This window comes from Narcine bancroftii, chromosome 4 (assembly GCF_036971445.1).
Source record: "Narcine bancroftii isolate sNarBan1 chromosome 4, sNarBan1.hap1, whole genome shotgun sequence".
Classification (NCBI taxonomy): domain Eukaryota; kingdom Metazoa; phylum Chordata; class Chondrichthyes; order Torpediniformes; family Narcinidae; genus Narcine; species Narcine bancroftii.
In genome coordinates this window covers 222,229,178-222,245,679 of record NC_091472.1, presented here as the reverse complement: position 1 = coordinate 222,245,679, position 16,502 = coordinate 222,229,178, and the positions used below count along the sequence as shown (strand labels likewise).

The 16,502-nt window shown below is 37.5% G+C and overlaps 1 protein-coding gene across 11 annotated transcripts in view; it reads left to right on the top strand.

The window, feature by feature from the left end:
- tra2b (transformer 2 beta homolog) overlaps nucleotides 1-16,502 on the top strand; it is a 44,230-nt gene that overhangs the window by 4,903 nt on the left and 22,825 nt on the right. For 6 of the 11 annotated variants that reach the window (XM_069934022.1, XM_069934026.1, XM_069934028.1 and 3 more), the window contains 2 exons: nucleotides 8,783-8,961; nucleotides 9,531-9,688. In XM_069934022.1, coding sequence (XP_069790123.1) covers nucleotides 8,953-8,961; nucleotides 9,531-9,688 — 167 coding nt within the window. In that variant the 5' untranslated portion in view covers nucleotides 8,783-8,952. Of the gene's footprint in view, nucleotides 1-5,426; nucleotides 8,962-9,530; nucleotides 9,689-16,502 lie in introns of those variants that run through there. The other 5 variants (XM_069934021.1, XM_069934020.1, XM_069934030.1 and 2 more) reach the window with 2 other exon arrangements.

Below are 16,502 nucleotides of genomic sequence, written 5' to 3'. Positions count from 1 at the left end.
TTATCTCTATCCATACTTAAGAAGACTCCCTAGGTTTCGATTCTCGAGAGGAGTCTGCTAAATAACTTGCCACCCTAAACCTCAGAGGAACCATTCAATACACTGTCAGTATTCAGAGATCAAAGGATTTAGCCAAATGTTCATTCCAAGATAGCTTCATTGTTGTGGTGTAAAAACTAATGTACAGAACTTTATGGTATGATTACCCACAAAAAATCCCCTCCACAGTGCACCATAATGGTATACTGTAGTGACATTGCAACAAATTGCTTTATAGCGTGGTGCAGCATGTTACTTGTGTAGTTAAATATTTAAACTGCTTCAATTATAAAATCCTTGCAAGCAAATGTCTTAGTAATTTTAATGGCTGTGGAGTCAAGTAGGTAATCAAGAATAACCTGTATATGATAAGCTGTTAATTTGAACAGTTGGTAGGAGGACTTGTAAATTTAATGTTCGATAAGGTTAAATTTAAGCAACAAGCTTAAAGTTTTGCCTAACTTAAAAAAATACTTTGGTGAAGTTTATTGTCATCTAATTGTACAAGTACAACCTGATGAAACTGAGTTCTCTGGTCCTCAGTGTAAAACATGCAGACACATACCAGACATAACACACATTCAGACAAACAATACATTTGCAGGACAGTATTTTATTTAGTGTGCAGATATGAGTCTTGGATGGTTAGAGTGAGCAGTTTCTTTGGTCGTTCAGCATTCTCACTGCCCATGTGAAAGTTGACTCTTAACAAGAAATACTTTCTCTTTACGGCAATATCAATTCAATCCATATGTAAGAGCCTCGATGCTGGAATCATGAGCAAAAGCCAATCTGTTGCAGGAACTCAGCAGTTTGAGCAGTGGAAGAAAAAATATTGTCAGAATTTCGAGTTGGAACCCTTCAGGACTCAAAGGATTCTGACCCAAAACATCGACAATTCTTTGTCTTGCACTTAAACTACTGAGTTCCTTCAGTAGCTTGCTTTTGTTTAGTCCATTAGTTGTCAATGCTCAATACAAGTTTAACACTAATTTAGTTTGGAAGAGAAAGAATCAATTAGTGTGCCATGCACATTTACTGGTTTTAATCTGGAAGAGTTTCGTACTTGGGAGTTAACAGATATCTTCAGATTTAGAACGGGCCCATCAAAATAGATGCCAGTGGCACAGAGGTCAGTAGAGAGATGTTTGGAACTTAATGTAGTGGTTTTCAGAACTGCTTCCATGCACCTATTTTGCTATTTTGGTAGTAACTTGGACTGCTAGAAGGTTGCTGTCTGACACCATTCCTTTGACTGGTCTTGTCAGTGGGTTAGCAGAACCTTTTGAAAAATGCTCATACACTCAATTGGTATTAAGAATTCCAGATAGTAATATTGGGCAACTCAGTGAGGGGGGGAGTTTTTGGGGTTAAGGTATTAGTGGATGTGGGAACTGCGGGGGTATTTTGTCTTAAATGTGTTGTCGAAAATTAAGTGTAATAAGAGAAAACTAAGAGATGAAAAGGGGGATGGAGGTGGTAAAGAGGTGTAGGCAAGATATAAAATGGCCATGTTGAACTATATGACTATAAACATTAATGGAATACATAACCAAATTAAAAGGAAGAGGCTACTAAATTTATTGAAGAAGGAAAAAATAGATATAGCATTTGTGCAGGAAACGCATCTAACTGAAGAGGAACATAACAAACTAAAGAGAGATTGGGTAGGACACGTAACGGTAGCATCCTATAATTCAAAATCTAGAGGTGTAGCCATACTAGTTAACAAAAATGTACCAATCAAAAAAAGAGGAGGAAATAATAGATCCGGCAGAGAGGTATGCAATGATAAAGTGTCAGAAATACTCAGAATTTTGGAATTTTCTCAATATATATGCACCTAACAAGGAGGATCAAAAGTTTATGTAGGATATTTTTTTGAAGATTGCAGACACACAAGGAAATATATTGATAGGAGGGGATTTTAACCTTAAATTGGACCCAATGTTGGATTAAACTGGACAAAGGACAAATAAAAAGAATAAAGTAGCCAAATTTTTGGTTAAATCAATGCAGGAAATGAAACTTATGGATATATGGAGGAGGCAACACCCAAGAGAGAAGGAATTTTCATATTATTCAAGTAGGCACTAAACTTAATCAAGGATTGATATGTTTTTGTTGTCAGCCCATATTCAAGGGAGAGTTAGGAAAACTGAATATAAAGCTAGACTACTATCAGATCATTCACCCCTATTATTAGCAATAGAACTGGAGGACATCTCACCAAGAACATATAGATGAGGTTAAACTCCATGCTACTTAAAAGACAGGAATTTAGGGAGTTTATTGAAAGCCAAATTAAAACATACTTTGAAATAAACACAGAATCAGTGAAAGACAAATTTATATTATGGGACACAATGAAAGCCTTCATTAGAGGGCAGATAATAAGTTATGTGACTAAGATGAAAAAGGATTACAATCGGGAAATAGAGCAGTTGGAAAGGGAGACAAGATAGTAAGTACAGAAAAGGAACTAGTAAAAAGGGATGATATAACGAGAAGGAGAGAATTGGCGGACAAAAAAATTAAATACAAAACATTACAAACGTACAAGGTGGAGAAGAACATAATGAAAACAAATGTATGACAAACTAGGAGAAAAAAAACGCAAAATATTAGCCTGGCAACTTAAAACAGAACAAGCTAAAAGAACGATACTGGGATCAAGGAAAAAGGACAAACAAATTACATATAATCCAACAGAGATTAATGAAAATGTTAAGAAATTTTATGAACAATTGTATCAAACTGAGAACAAGGGGAAAGATGATAAAATAGAGGAATTTTTAGCTAAAATTGAACTGTTGAAATTGCAAGAAGAGGAACAAAACAAACTAATAAAACCATTTGAAATAGAGGAAGTACAGGATATATTAAAAAAGCTGCTGAACAATAAAACACCAGGAGAGGATGGATTTCCAATAGAATTTTATAAAACATTTAAAGAGTTATTAATTCTTCCTCTCCTGGAAGTAATGAACCAGATAGAAGAAACACAAAACTTCCAAGATTCATGTAAGACAGCAATAATTACAGTGATACCAAAGACGGGGAAGGATCCATTAACACCAGCATCAATAGACCAATATCTCTACTTAACTCAGACTATAAGATAATAGCGAAATTATTAGCAAATAGATTGGCCGATTGTGTACCTAAAATAGTAAAACAAGATCAAACTGGATTTATTAAGAAAACATGAACAGCGAACTATGTCTGCAAACTTATTAATCTAATCCATGCAGTTCAAGGAAATAAGAAACCAACAGTGGTTGTTGCTCTAGACGCAGAAAAAGCCTTTGACAGAGTAGAGTGGAATTACTTATTTAAAGTATTACAGAAGTTCAATCTACCAGAAAAATATATAAATTGGATTAAAGCATTCACCGTTGGTGAAGGTAACAGTAAATGGATACCTATCGAGTCACTTTAAATTAAGTAGGTCAACTAGACAGGGATGTCCACTATCCCCCTCATTGTTCGCCTTAGCAGTACCTTTGGCAGAACTGATAAGAATAGAATATAAAATAAAAGGGATAAAAATAAAGGAGAAGGAGTATAAAATCAACTTATTTGCAGATGACATCATAGTATACCTAACAGAACCAGAGGTATCAGTAAAAGAATTACATAAGAAATTGAAGGAATATGGAGAAATATTGTGGTACAAGATCAATGCAAATAAAGTAAAAGTGAAGTGATGCCAATGAATAACAGAAACTATACAGAATTTTAAAAAGAATCACCATTTAAATGGCAAGCACAAGCAATCTGATACCTAGGGATCAGGTTAGATAATAACTTAAACCATTTGTACAAATTAAATTATCAGCCACTAATAAAGAAATTGCAGGAAGACTTAGAACATTGGAACGAATTACCGCTAACATTGATAGGGAGGGTAAACTGCATTAAAATGAATGTGTTCCCAAGGATACGATAATTATTTCAAACATTACCAATTCCTTTAACAGAAAAATTCTTTAAGGAACTAAAGAGAATAATAAGGAAATTCTTGTGGAAAGGGAGGAATCCAAGGGTAGTGTTAGATAAATTAGCAGAGAGGTATAATCAAGGTGGTTTACAGTTACCAAATTTTATAAATTATTATACAGCCCCACAATTAAGGTATTTATCAGATTTTTACCAGACGAGAGAAAAACCAGACTGGACTAAGGTAGAATTGGATAAAATAGGGGAGAAGGTACTGGAAAATATACTTTATAAGTGGGATGAAAAGCTGGTGCAATATAAAAGCTCACCAGTATTAGAGAACACCACCAGAAATGGAGAGAAAAGGAATCAAAAGAATAGAAAATTGTTTTTTGGGAAATAATTTATTAACATTTGAACACTTGAAGGACAAATATGGAATAACTCTCTGTACAATGTTTACATACCATCAACTGAAAGCTTATTTAAAGGATAAATTGGGAAACAGACTGAGATTACCAGAAGGAAGCAGCTTTGAATATTTGATTACAGACACAATGATAATTAAAAGATTTATAATGAACATGTACATTAAGCTACAAGGTAAGGAAAATGATGAAATAAGCTATAAACCCAAACAAAAGTGGGAAAAAGATTTAAACATAAAGATAAAGAATGAAACATGGGAAAAGTTATGTTCTGGAACTATGAAGAATACAATAAGCACAAGGTTACGCATAATGCAGTATAATTGGTTACACAGGATATATATCAATCCTCAAAAATTAAAAGAATGGGATTCAACATTATCGGATAGGTGTTTTCGCTGTAAGAAGGAAACGGGAACAACAGTACATGCAATTTGGGCATGTACGAAATTGAATACGTTTTGGGAAGAACTAAATCAAATATTAAATAAAATCACAAAAAGCCACATACCAAAAAATCCAGAGATTGATCTTTTAAGTAACATAAGAAGTAAAGAATTAGGCCTCAAATTGGATAGAGCGCAAAAAAGATTCGTTATGATAGCCTTTGCAGTCGCAAAAAAAATGTATATTGTCAACTTGGAAATCGGAAGTGAGCCTGAGAATGCAGCAATGGTACGTGGAAATTAATAAATGTATTCCATTGGAAAAAATAACATATAATTTAAAAAAATAAAGTCACAATGTTTGAACAAATTTGGGAACCGTACATGTAACATATCAGAGAGAGCTTGCCTTTGACCTCCATCCCCTAAAATGGGAATGAAAATGATAAGAAGACAAAACAACAAGATTCAGTCTGTAATAAATAGATGACGCATTTTTCTTGTTTATTTTCCTTTGTGTGAAGATATTGTTTTATGGTTTTATTGTGTTATATATGTTGAATATTTATGGGTTTTAGAGGGGAGGGAAGGAGGGAAAGGGGGGAAAAAAGGGGAGAAAAGACCACTGTGTAAATTTAATGAGAAGTGTTTGTACATATTTTGGTTCATAGTGTGAAAAATAAAAAATTATTTAAAAAAAAAGAATTCCAGATAGTAGTATAACAAAATAGTGGAGACAGTTTTCTTTCTCTAATATAAGTATAAATAGAATGAGACTGTAGCCAATCGTGCCCTGGTGTGTTTCTCAGTTCAGTTGTTTTTCGGCACTTATTATTGTGCAATCCCATCTCTCGTGTGGTCAGCATTTGATAACACAACATTATTACTTGTATTTCTTTTGATGCTTTCTTATACTAAGGTTTAATATTGGAAGGTGAAGTGGAACAAAATGTGATGTTTTATTAATTGTTCTTATTGTTCCTGATTCAAAACTCAACAAATTGTCAGTGTTTTCAATGATTTAATATCTCTTGTGATGAGAACAGAAAATGCTGTGAGTCACCAGCAGGTCAGAGACAATGTGCAAAGGAAAGCAAAAATTAATGTTTCAGGTCCATGACCTTTCATCACAATGTTTACCTGAAACCTGAATCCCTTCTGGGTGTTCTGTGAGATGCTGTGTTTTTTTTCAGCATTTTTTAAAAATTGCCCACATTGTTCACAGAATGTTTGCTGTTGGATTCATTTAATTGCCCTTATTTGTGTCTGTTGTGCACACCTGGCAGCTAATCCTTTAATAGGAAACTTTGCTAAGAAATGTGGGTGATTTTTCTCTTACACCTTTTTTCCCCTCCAATACGGTGTACTGGTTCACCCACCTTGGTTCACATAATCCCACAGAATACTTGTTATGATACTGTAGTCGTCCATTCAGGTATAACCCCTGTGCTCACTGTTATGCTAGGAGTCTAGCACAAATAGTTGCCCTTCATTGGCTCAGCAATGAATTGTCCTACAGCTTGAAGTAGAGAGGCTGCTAGTGAGGGTGGGTGAGTAGTGCAGTCCCTTGTTGCTGAGATGTTCAAGGAAAGCCATTGCCAGGACCTGGCAGCATTTTTATCCATGTGTTGATAGACAAAATCCTGCCATCTCTTGTCCCTTAGTGAATGAAATGAAAGCTTCTGCCTTACCTTTTTTTTAAGCTCTGGACTCTTCCCAGCATAGAACCTTCTAAATGATAGCGTTCAACCGTGATCATTGAGGAGAGCTGTGCATACAGAGGAGGAATACAACTACTTCCATACATCCAACAGTACGTTATGAGATAGACCAGGGGTAGGCAACCTTTTTTTTCCTTCGGTGCTCTGTGATTAGTAAGGGATTGCTTAAGGTGGGATGTGAATGGGAAGGGAAGGTTGAGAACAACTGCTCCAGACCCAATTGTCACTGAAATATTTTGCTTGAGGAAAATTGTCATTGGCTCATTTCCTTTGGAGTTAAGAAACCATGAACTTAATGAGTCATTTAGATATGATTAAAACAGTAGTTTTCAAACCTTTTCTTCCCACTGAGATACCACTTTAAGCAGTCCCCTACTCATCACAGAACACTTGTTGCTTAGGGAATACTTAAGGCAGAATGTGAGTTTTTGAAAAAATGTTGCCCACCCCCAGGATAGACTAGAATTCTTAGTCTTTCATTCCATGGAGGTAATCCTGCTAGATGACAATGGCTGAGATGCATCTTCCCTGTCTCCCCTTCATATATCTGCACTTGTACACAGCCTCCGCACATCATGCTGGATTTGCATCAGGTTCCTGGTGCAGTCAGTAATGCATCTCAATGGTGATTTGATTAGTACTATTGTTTTGTGGGGCCTGTCCAGTGAGGTATCCTACCATTGTGCTAAAATTTAACTCTTGTGGCAAAAGATACTAATCAGCACATGATACCTATTGCCTGGATTGTTTACCACATTAGCAGTTTTCAGGGCCAGAATTTTGGAAATACTGTGGCCCATCTTCAGTTTTTTCGAAATCACAAATTTCCTCTTTGTAATTCAATCAATTTAATCAAATTTAATTGGAATACTAATACTAATACTGGTTCACCTAGTCAGGCAAGTAGTTCATGATGAAATGCAACAAAGTGGAAAGAGAGAAATTTATGTATTTGATCCAGACTAATTTGAAATTTGACTGGTTTCTCAGCGATCTTTTATGATAATCTTGTTCTCTCAAAGGGGTAGAGCTAAGGTTGGTGCCTTCTTAATATTGACTGTGATTTCCAACCACTTTCTCTCTTACACACACACACACACACACACACACACACACACACACACACACACACTCTCTCTTTCTGGAATTGGTTCTGATTTGTTTCCCTAGATAAGTTTAAGGCAAATAGTTGAACATAAGGCTTGGATGCCTTGGTACAAAGAGGTTAACTAATTTTAACATTGTACATGCCAAGTGCATACTGAAATCATTTGTAATCTCTTGTGTACAGTTAGCACATAGAATATAGGACTTGCGGTTGAAGTTCATTTCAAAATAATTCTATGATCTTAAAAATAAATTAAATTGTGAAACTGATAATCTTAATTGTACAAGAAAGAAAATGGGGCAGACTTAAACAATTGTGGCTATCTTTGGAAGTGTGCTAACATTAAAAAAAAAGGTGTGCATTAGTTTGGTGTTGGGCATTACTGTCAGGGCTCAGCATGAATGCTTAATTGATGGTGCATGTACCTCTGGGCAGTTTGTTCAGTGGTATTCCAAGATTTGAGGGGAATGGTAGTTTTTATGGGAGGTCATGAAGATTTGGTGAGGAATAACCCAAATATCTGATTACAATCTCACTTGCCTTTGTTTAACTTTTGATTAACAAGTTTTTAATATTTCAGCATTGTGTGCACCCCCAGGTAAGAAATATTTGGTAAGAGGTGGTGAGTATCACTCCCTGATAATAGTATTGACTCTATCAAAGCCATTAAAACTGGAACTTGGTACCAGCAGTAGGAGCAATTAGCCCAAATTGGAAGGTTGTCTTTTAATCCAGTTTTCTTGATATAGTTCTGCCTGCATTTCTCCTCTTATTTGCTAATCAAAGTTGATTACTGGTGTGGGGAAGCCAATTCCCAGATAGTTCCACCAGAGGAGGATGAGCAATAGATGAGATGCAAACCAAACCACAAAAATAGCTGAGATGATACTATTCTAAATGATTTTGCCAGTTACAGACCACAAAGTAGGAGAGTTTTGGATTGCATATTATAATCAAATACCCAAATGTTAGCATTGACCCATGTGTTGCCAAGTGAAAAACAGCCCATGGCTATTATAAATTATCACTGCCTGGCATAGATTTACATCCTATAACTACAGTTTTTGCAGATGAGAAATTTCACTGGTTGTAACTGGTTAATCTCAGCATAGGTTTTCTCTGCAATTACATGCCTCATCCTGTTCTTTTTTTGTTAAGGTTAATGTTCATGAAGAAAAGAAATGTGGAAGAAGTCAATTGACAAGTTTTGTGTAATAATTGAAGCTCAGGAATAAGTGAAGCTGAATTGGGGAAAAAAAGAATGCATGCTTAAAAAAAAAGACACGAAGTCCCACAAATAGAATGTGTGCAGTGTGTGAAGTGGGAAGATGAACCAAGTAAGAATTTGAAACTGAAGAATGAAGAAAAGAAATAGAATGAAGTTAAGATCAGAAGTATCTGGAATCAGAAAGCACTACGCTAAGTAATTTCTAGTCTGTTTACGTGTACGTGCGGGGCTTGCGGTAGTCTCACGAAACCTTGAGTGAAAGTTCATTCAAGGTACTTTTAATTTTGAGTGAAATTTGGTTTAAAAAGTAAATAAGCATGAAAATGTCTTTAGCCTCTTGAATACTTTTGCATACCAGAACTCTTAATTTTGAATTGAATTTATTTATAAATTCACTCAAATCGTTTAGCTAACGTAAGCCCGTACCTGTATATTGTACTAAAAAGAAATGCATGCACTGTACAAACCAAGGTAGAAGAATACACCCTAGGGCTGTTAGTTTATTCTAGGAAAGTATTTAATGCCTGGGCATTCCTAATTGAAACTGCACAGGCAAAACTGGGATACAAGTTAGGTTGCCTGTTTACTTCATTTGAGATGCTTTTAAGGCATTAATCAGATCTTGGAGAACTATCTTCTCGGTTTGTAAAAATGTAATACATTTATATTTGCACATAGGATTCACGTTCCCCATCTAAATCAGCAAGTGAAAGTCTACGTGGATCTGGCAAATCTGCCAGCCAATCACCAGCAAATTCTGCAGAGCGCTCTCATTCTAAGGATGGGTCAAGGCACTCCCGGTCCAAGTCGCGATCACGTTCACGGTCCAAATCCAGGTGAGTGGATTATTTTACTTTCTCACCTTCAATTTCTGTTCATTAGGTTACGATTTAGACACAGTGACGCAGGATCTGACACTTCAGTATTTTTGTGTCTTTTGCAACACCTTTGCTATTTGCTAGTTGCCACTTTGAGTCGTCCAGAGGCCTAGTTGTCTTAGGCAGGCAGTATCTATGGGAGGAGAAACTCTGTCCGAATTGAGAGTTGAGGAGGGTGCGATGGAAGGGAAATGAAGAGAATTCCCCTCTTACAGTGAAGTATTGTGGCTATTATGGGGCAGGTATGCTGCCTGTATAAAGTACACGCGTAGCAGACCAGACAATGAAGAGGAAAGGAGACACAGGGAGAAAATGGTACAAACAAGGAAGGTGAGTAATTTAAAATAGTGGAATTTACTCTCGAGTCCTGCAGGCTGCAGTTTTCCCAGCTGACAGCCGAGCTTGTTCCTCAAGTTTGCTTTAAACTTGTTTCAACAGTGCAAGAAAGCAGTCAGAAGATGGTGAATGAATTTTTTTTTAGACATTACAGGCTATTTCAGCCCATGTTTCCCAATTTATACCCCATTAACCTACACCCCCCCCCCCCCCCCCCCAGCACGTTTTGAAGGGTGGAAGGAAACCAGAGCCCCAGGAGAAACCCCATATGGACATGGGGAAAACGTACAAACTCCTTACAGATAGCACAGGATTTGAACCCCAGTCTGGCCCCAATCATTGGCGCTGTAAAGGCATTGCACTAACCGCTACAATAGTTGTGCTGGAAACTCTGGCCACAGGTATTCAGCTAGAAAATAGACCAACTTTGTTCCTTTGCAGAGGAGCCGACAGTGTGAACATCATTAGAGTAGAGCAGATTTTCTGCATAAAAACTACAGATGTTGCATCTGTGATTGCATGGTATAGAATTGCAAGCAGGCATGCAAAAGTGATCTCTTCAAAACATTTATGTTTGGTGGTGGAATCATGCAGTTGGCAGAAATAGTGGAGGCTAGTTGGGTGGAGGGAGAGGAGCAGCAGAATTATTCTGTATTCAGGAGGAAAAGGAATAAGAGCAGAGATGCAGGAAATTAATGAGATGCAATTAAAGGCTCTGTCTACTGTGGCACAAGGGAAATGAGTGGAAGAAAGACTTTCAGAGGTACTTGAGCAGAAAGTCTCATTGGAGAAAATGTGATGGTGATTGAGGAAATGACAAAATGAAGTCTTTCCAGGAGAAGGGTAGGAGGAAGTATAATCAAGGTAGCCATGAGAGCCATCTTATAGTGGATGTTTGTGGTGTGTCTGTGGCATGAGATGGAGAGATCCAGGAAGGGAAGGGTCCGAGATCAGCCATGTGAAGGTAGGAAAGTGGAAATTGTGTGAATGCAAATGTTACCCTTGAGTTCTACATGAGTGCAGGGAGCTCTCCTCCCTGAACTGATGCCCCATGAATTCCAATCCACTTCTCTAATAAACTTTAAACTGTAATCTAATTTAATCAGTGCAAATCCAGATATTATCTTTTGTAGTTCTGCCCTTCACTTTGGATCCTAACTATTCAGCACAGTCCATTTGTTTGCTCTGTTGAAAACGATCATTGATGTACTGGAAAAAGAATTGGGGAGTGGGCCCAAATAAGAAACTAGAAAAAAAAAGCATTCCACATTTGTCAAGACGTGCATAACTTGAGCCCTTGCAAGTGCCAGAGCAGCACCTTTGACAGGGGAGAGAGAAGGGAATAATTTAGAAACTGAGAAGTCAAATCGTATGACAAAATTGGTTCTTTTTCTGAATATGTGCAGTATTCACAGCAAGATTGGTGAATTAATGTTATTTTAAAAAATAAATGGGTGTAATCTAGTAGCTATTAAAGAGATAAGATGCAAAGTCATCAAGATTGAGAATTAAATATTCCAACATACTTGACATTGAGGAGAGATCAGCAAATTGGAAAAGGTAGGAGAGAGGAAATGTCAAAGAATGGGATAAAGGCAGTCAAAAGGAAGGACCTATAGTAGAAACAAGTAGAATGTGGAATTTAGAAACCAGGCAAGAAACAATGGTGCTTGTTGTATATCAGCCACCACAAATCAAACAATAGTGATAATACAGTATAGCAATAGTATAAATGCAGGAATCGTGTTGCAAAAGCAAGATCATAACCATGCAGGGCTTAATCTACATACTTAATCTACATACTTAATCTACATACTTAATCTACATACTTAATCTACATACTTAATCTACATACTTAATCTACATACTTAATCTACATACTTAATCTACATACTTAATCTACATACTTAATCTACATACTTAATCTACATACTTAATCTACATACTTAATCTACATACTTAATCTACATATAGATTGGGAAACCAAATGAGTTCTAATTACATGAATTCATGGTTCTTTTCCAATCTTTTTATTAAGTTTTCTTTTTTTTTCATTGGCTTGGCTTCGCGGACGAAGATTAGTGGAGGGGTAATGTCCATGTCAGCTGTAGGCTCGTTTGTGGCTGACAAGACCGATGCAGGACAGGCAGACACGGTTGCAGCGGTGCAAGGGAAAATTGGTTGGTGGGGGTTGGGTGTTGCGTTTTTCCTCCTTTGTCTTTTGTCAGTGAGGTGGGCTTTGCGGTCTTCTTCAAAGGAGGTTGCAGCCCGCCGAACTGTGAGGCGCCAAGATGCACGGTTTGAGGCGATATCAGCCCACTGGTGGTGGTCAATGTGGCAGGCACCAAGAGATTTCTTTAGGCAGTCCTTGTACCTCTTTGGTGCACCTCTGTCTCGGTGGCCAGTGGAGAGCTCACCATATAACACGATCTTGGGAAGGCGATGGTCCTCCATTCTGGAGACGTGACCTACCCAGCGCAGTTGGATCTTCAGCAGCGTGGATTCGATGCTGTCGGCCTCTGCCATCTCGAGTACTTCGATGTTGGAGATGAATTCGCTCCAATGAATGTTGAGGATGGAGCGGAGACAATGCTGGTGGAAGCATTCTAGGAGCCATAGGTGATGCCGGTAGAGGACCCATGATTCGGAGCTGAACAGGAGTGTGGGTATGACAACAGCTCTTATACGCTAATCTTTGTGAGGTTTTTCAGTTGGTTGTTTTTCCAGACTCTTTTGTGTAGTCTTCCAAAGGCGCTATTTGCCTTGGCGAGTCTGTTGTCTATCTCGTTGTCAATCCTTGCATCCGATGAAATGGTGGAGCCGAGATAGGTAAACTGGTTGACCGTTTTGAGTTTTGTGTGCCCGATGGAGATTTGGGGGGGCTGGTAGTCATGGTGGGGAGCTGGCTGATGGAGGACCTCAGTTTTCTTCAGGCTGACTTCCAGGCCAAACATTTTGGCAGTTTCTGCAAAACAGGATGTCAAGCGCTGAAGAGCTGGCTCTGAATGGGCAACTAAAGCGGCATCGTCTGCAAAGAGTAGTTCACGGACAAGTTGCTCTTGTGTCTTGGTGTGAGCTTGCAGGCACCTCAGATTGAAGAGACTGCCATCCGTGCGGTACACAAAAAAATACATAATATATAGAATGAGAAGTAACAGATTATAAATCAAATGGAGAAACATCATAAACAAACAGTGATTGATTACCCACAGCTCAATTGTTCAAATATTAAAAACAGTAGAAAAGATATATATTCAAAACTGTCTAACTAATCCTAAACCAATAGTGGAAAATTAGAAATTGAAGTTAGGATGCCTTAAAACAATAAAATACAATAATAAACAAGAAAATGTTCTGTTACATAAATGAAAATAGTTAATGTGAAGGGAAAAACAACAATACAATATGTCATATTAAAACAGGTTTAAGAATCATGGAAAGAAATTCATGAATGGGCTCCACATTCATTCAAACTTAATGTCAGTATCAGTTATAGCACATCTAATCTTTAAATTTAAACAAGCTAAAGTTTGGTACATCTACTGGACGTAGGTAGCCGGAATAAAATCTTGCAACCTCAGAAAAATAAATCTAGCCGTAAGCGTCGTGAATGCAACAACATAACAAGTGGATAGCAACAGATGTGTATCTTCCATCATCACTCCAAATAATGCCATGATTGGATTCGGCTGTAAGTTAACAGCTAAAATTGTAGATAAAGTATTGAAAATTTCTTTCCAATAAGATTCCAATGCCTGGCAAAACCAAAATAAATGAACTAACAATGCCACCCCATTGCCACATCTGTCACAAAGAGGGTTGACATCTGGAAATATATGTGCCAATTTATCTTTAGACATGTGTACAACCTTAAATTGGATGAGTGAGTGATGGACGCAGATTGAAGATATATTAACACATTTTAAAATCCTTGCCCACAAACAGTCAGAAATAGTTAATTGTAAATCCTGTTCCCATGCTTATCAATTGGAACCTGATGTAATTTTGATATAATATCATAAATGTGAAAAATTTACCCTTTCTGGGAGGAATGCAAAAGAAAAATGACATCTACATCTGCTACCTGAGCATGGGGAAAAGTAGTTAATTGGGTATTCAAAAAATTCTTAATCTGCAAAAACCCAAAAATTTGAGAATTTTGAAGATTAAATTTAGTAGATAGTTGCTCAAAATACCTGAGACAACCATCAACAAATAGATCTCAAAAGGAACTAACGCTTTTTCCTTTCCAGTTAGAAAAGGCCCGATTAATCCAGGAAGGAGAAAAAAAATAAAATGGTATTAAACTGGGTAAAGAGAAAAGTTTTTTTTAGATTAATACTTTGAACCTATGAGGAGCAGGCTTCTTATAGATATGTAATATCAGAAGGTTAATTCATGATCTGATAGTTAAGGGACAGTAATTATGATCATTTGGAAGAATTTCATGTACAGAATGAAAATGATTTGCTGCAATCTGAAACTAGTGTGTGGAATCTCAATTAAGCAAGCTTTGAAGAAATGATACATTAGTTATGGTGATTATGATTGTAAATTGGCAATGATTAACTTTTAAATGGTAGTTTTGCTCAAATTGTATGGAGCTACATGAAAATGTCTGGAGGTTTGTGGAGGGGGGGTGTTCTCCCTGCATAAGGTAAGATTGTATTTTCAATTGAATCCTGAGGTGGTATCACTCCCCTCTGCATTGAGGAAAGGCCATGACTGGACTCATTTAGAAGTATGGGAGTTGATCACTACAAAACTTTGAGAAGGTGGATATTTCTCCTTACTGGAGTTTAGAACCAGGAGTCGCAATTTTAAAATAACCGATAAACCATTCAATATGGATGAGGATAATTTCATTTAAAGGGTTGTGAGTCTTTGGTATTTTCTTCCCATGAAGGCTGTGTTCTGCTGAATTTTCCACAAAGAATGAATTATGAGATTATGAAGCTTAGTACAGAAAAATCCCTCTTATCTAGAATTCAAGCAACAGGCAAAAAAATTGTGGAAAATAAATAGGCGAAAATTTAAAATTGGTGGCCCCCCCCCCCCCCCCCCGCCCAAAAAAAAAGCAATCATTTTGCCAATCAAGCAACATGTAATCTCAAACGACCAGAAAATTCTCTTATCTGACATCTTCCAATCCTTACAGGTAGCAGATACTGGGGTTTTACTGTGAAAGCTAAGAAGTTACTTGGCACTTGTTTTCTATATTGCTTTGAGATCTAGCTTGTGAGAGTAAACATAAGGAAATAATATGCATCTATTCTAGATTTTCTGTTTCATAAATGTTGATCCATATTGTCACTTCTCAATGTGGAGATGTTTAGTGTACCTTGTAATTCTGCTTGCTTTTTCCTTTGCTGTTTGGAAGCAATGAACAAAATTTCTTTTGGATAAAGACTTTTTATAAATGAAAATCTGATAAGTCTTTGGGGGCTTCAGCAGTTGTGAAGTTCAAATGCTTTGTGAGAAATTGTTAAACTTTCCCATGAAGGTTTTGCACAGAATTTGGCATTGGTAGTTAAGAAATGGTGTCTGGGGAAATGATGTACTAAACTGCTCTTCCATTGGCAATTCTTCACAATACTGGAGGTATTGCAAAAATTGTTTCCAAAAACATGGGCCCCATTAATTAAAAGCTGCCTTATCTGACTTAAATGACAGCAGAGGAACACGTCTGAACCTCTGACCTGGCCTTGTTTTGAGTTGTCGATAATCTGCCCACCCCTATTTGCTATGTGGTTCTTTTTCAAAATAGGTCCAGTAGATACATAATATTTTATCTGAAAGGAAAAGGACCAGACACTTTTCAGTATTTGGAATTTTTTGGATAATAGAATATTAGTAATGACGGTACGTTAAGTAATTTTGCTGTTTTCAGATTCATGCAAAACAAAAATACATTCCAACTAGAAGGGTCCCTGGACGGGTGGGGGGTGCTTTAACAACTCCCCGCAGCTCGGCCAATCAGCCCTGGCTTGAAACTGCAGCAAGAGCTGGACCAGTGGCTCCTTTTATGCCATGTTTAGCACAGTTCCACATGAAAAGGTTTAGACGGGTGCTCTCTTCTTCGGAGGGCTAACAGTCATGTGAATGCTGATCTTTTTGACTGGAAGGCACTTGCAAAATCATATGTGAGAATCAAGCGGGCAGTATGACGTTGGGCTGCCTGCAGTGCACGTGGGCTCGGCGAGCATTCTGCCGCCATGCCGTGCTGGATGAAAATGGCAACTATCACTTCAGGTGGAAAAACGATAATGCAAGCATCATCTTCGAGGTGGAAGTGGAAACCAAGGGGTACTTTGGATCTCTCCAATGAGATCCATGGCTCAGTCCGACCTGGTCATTGGAGGAGTTGCAAATGTATGCCCTTATCTCAAGATAAGGTTTGATAGGTGCAGGCGCGATCGCACGGCTGAAACCATGC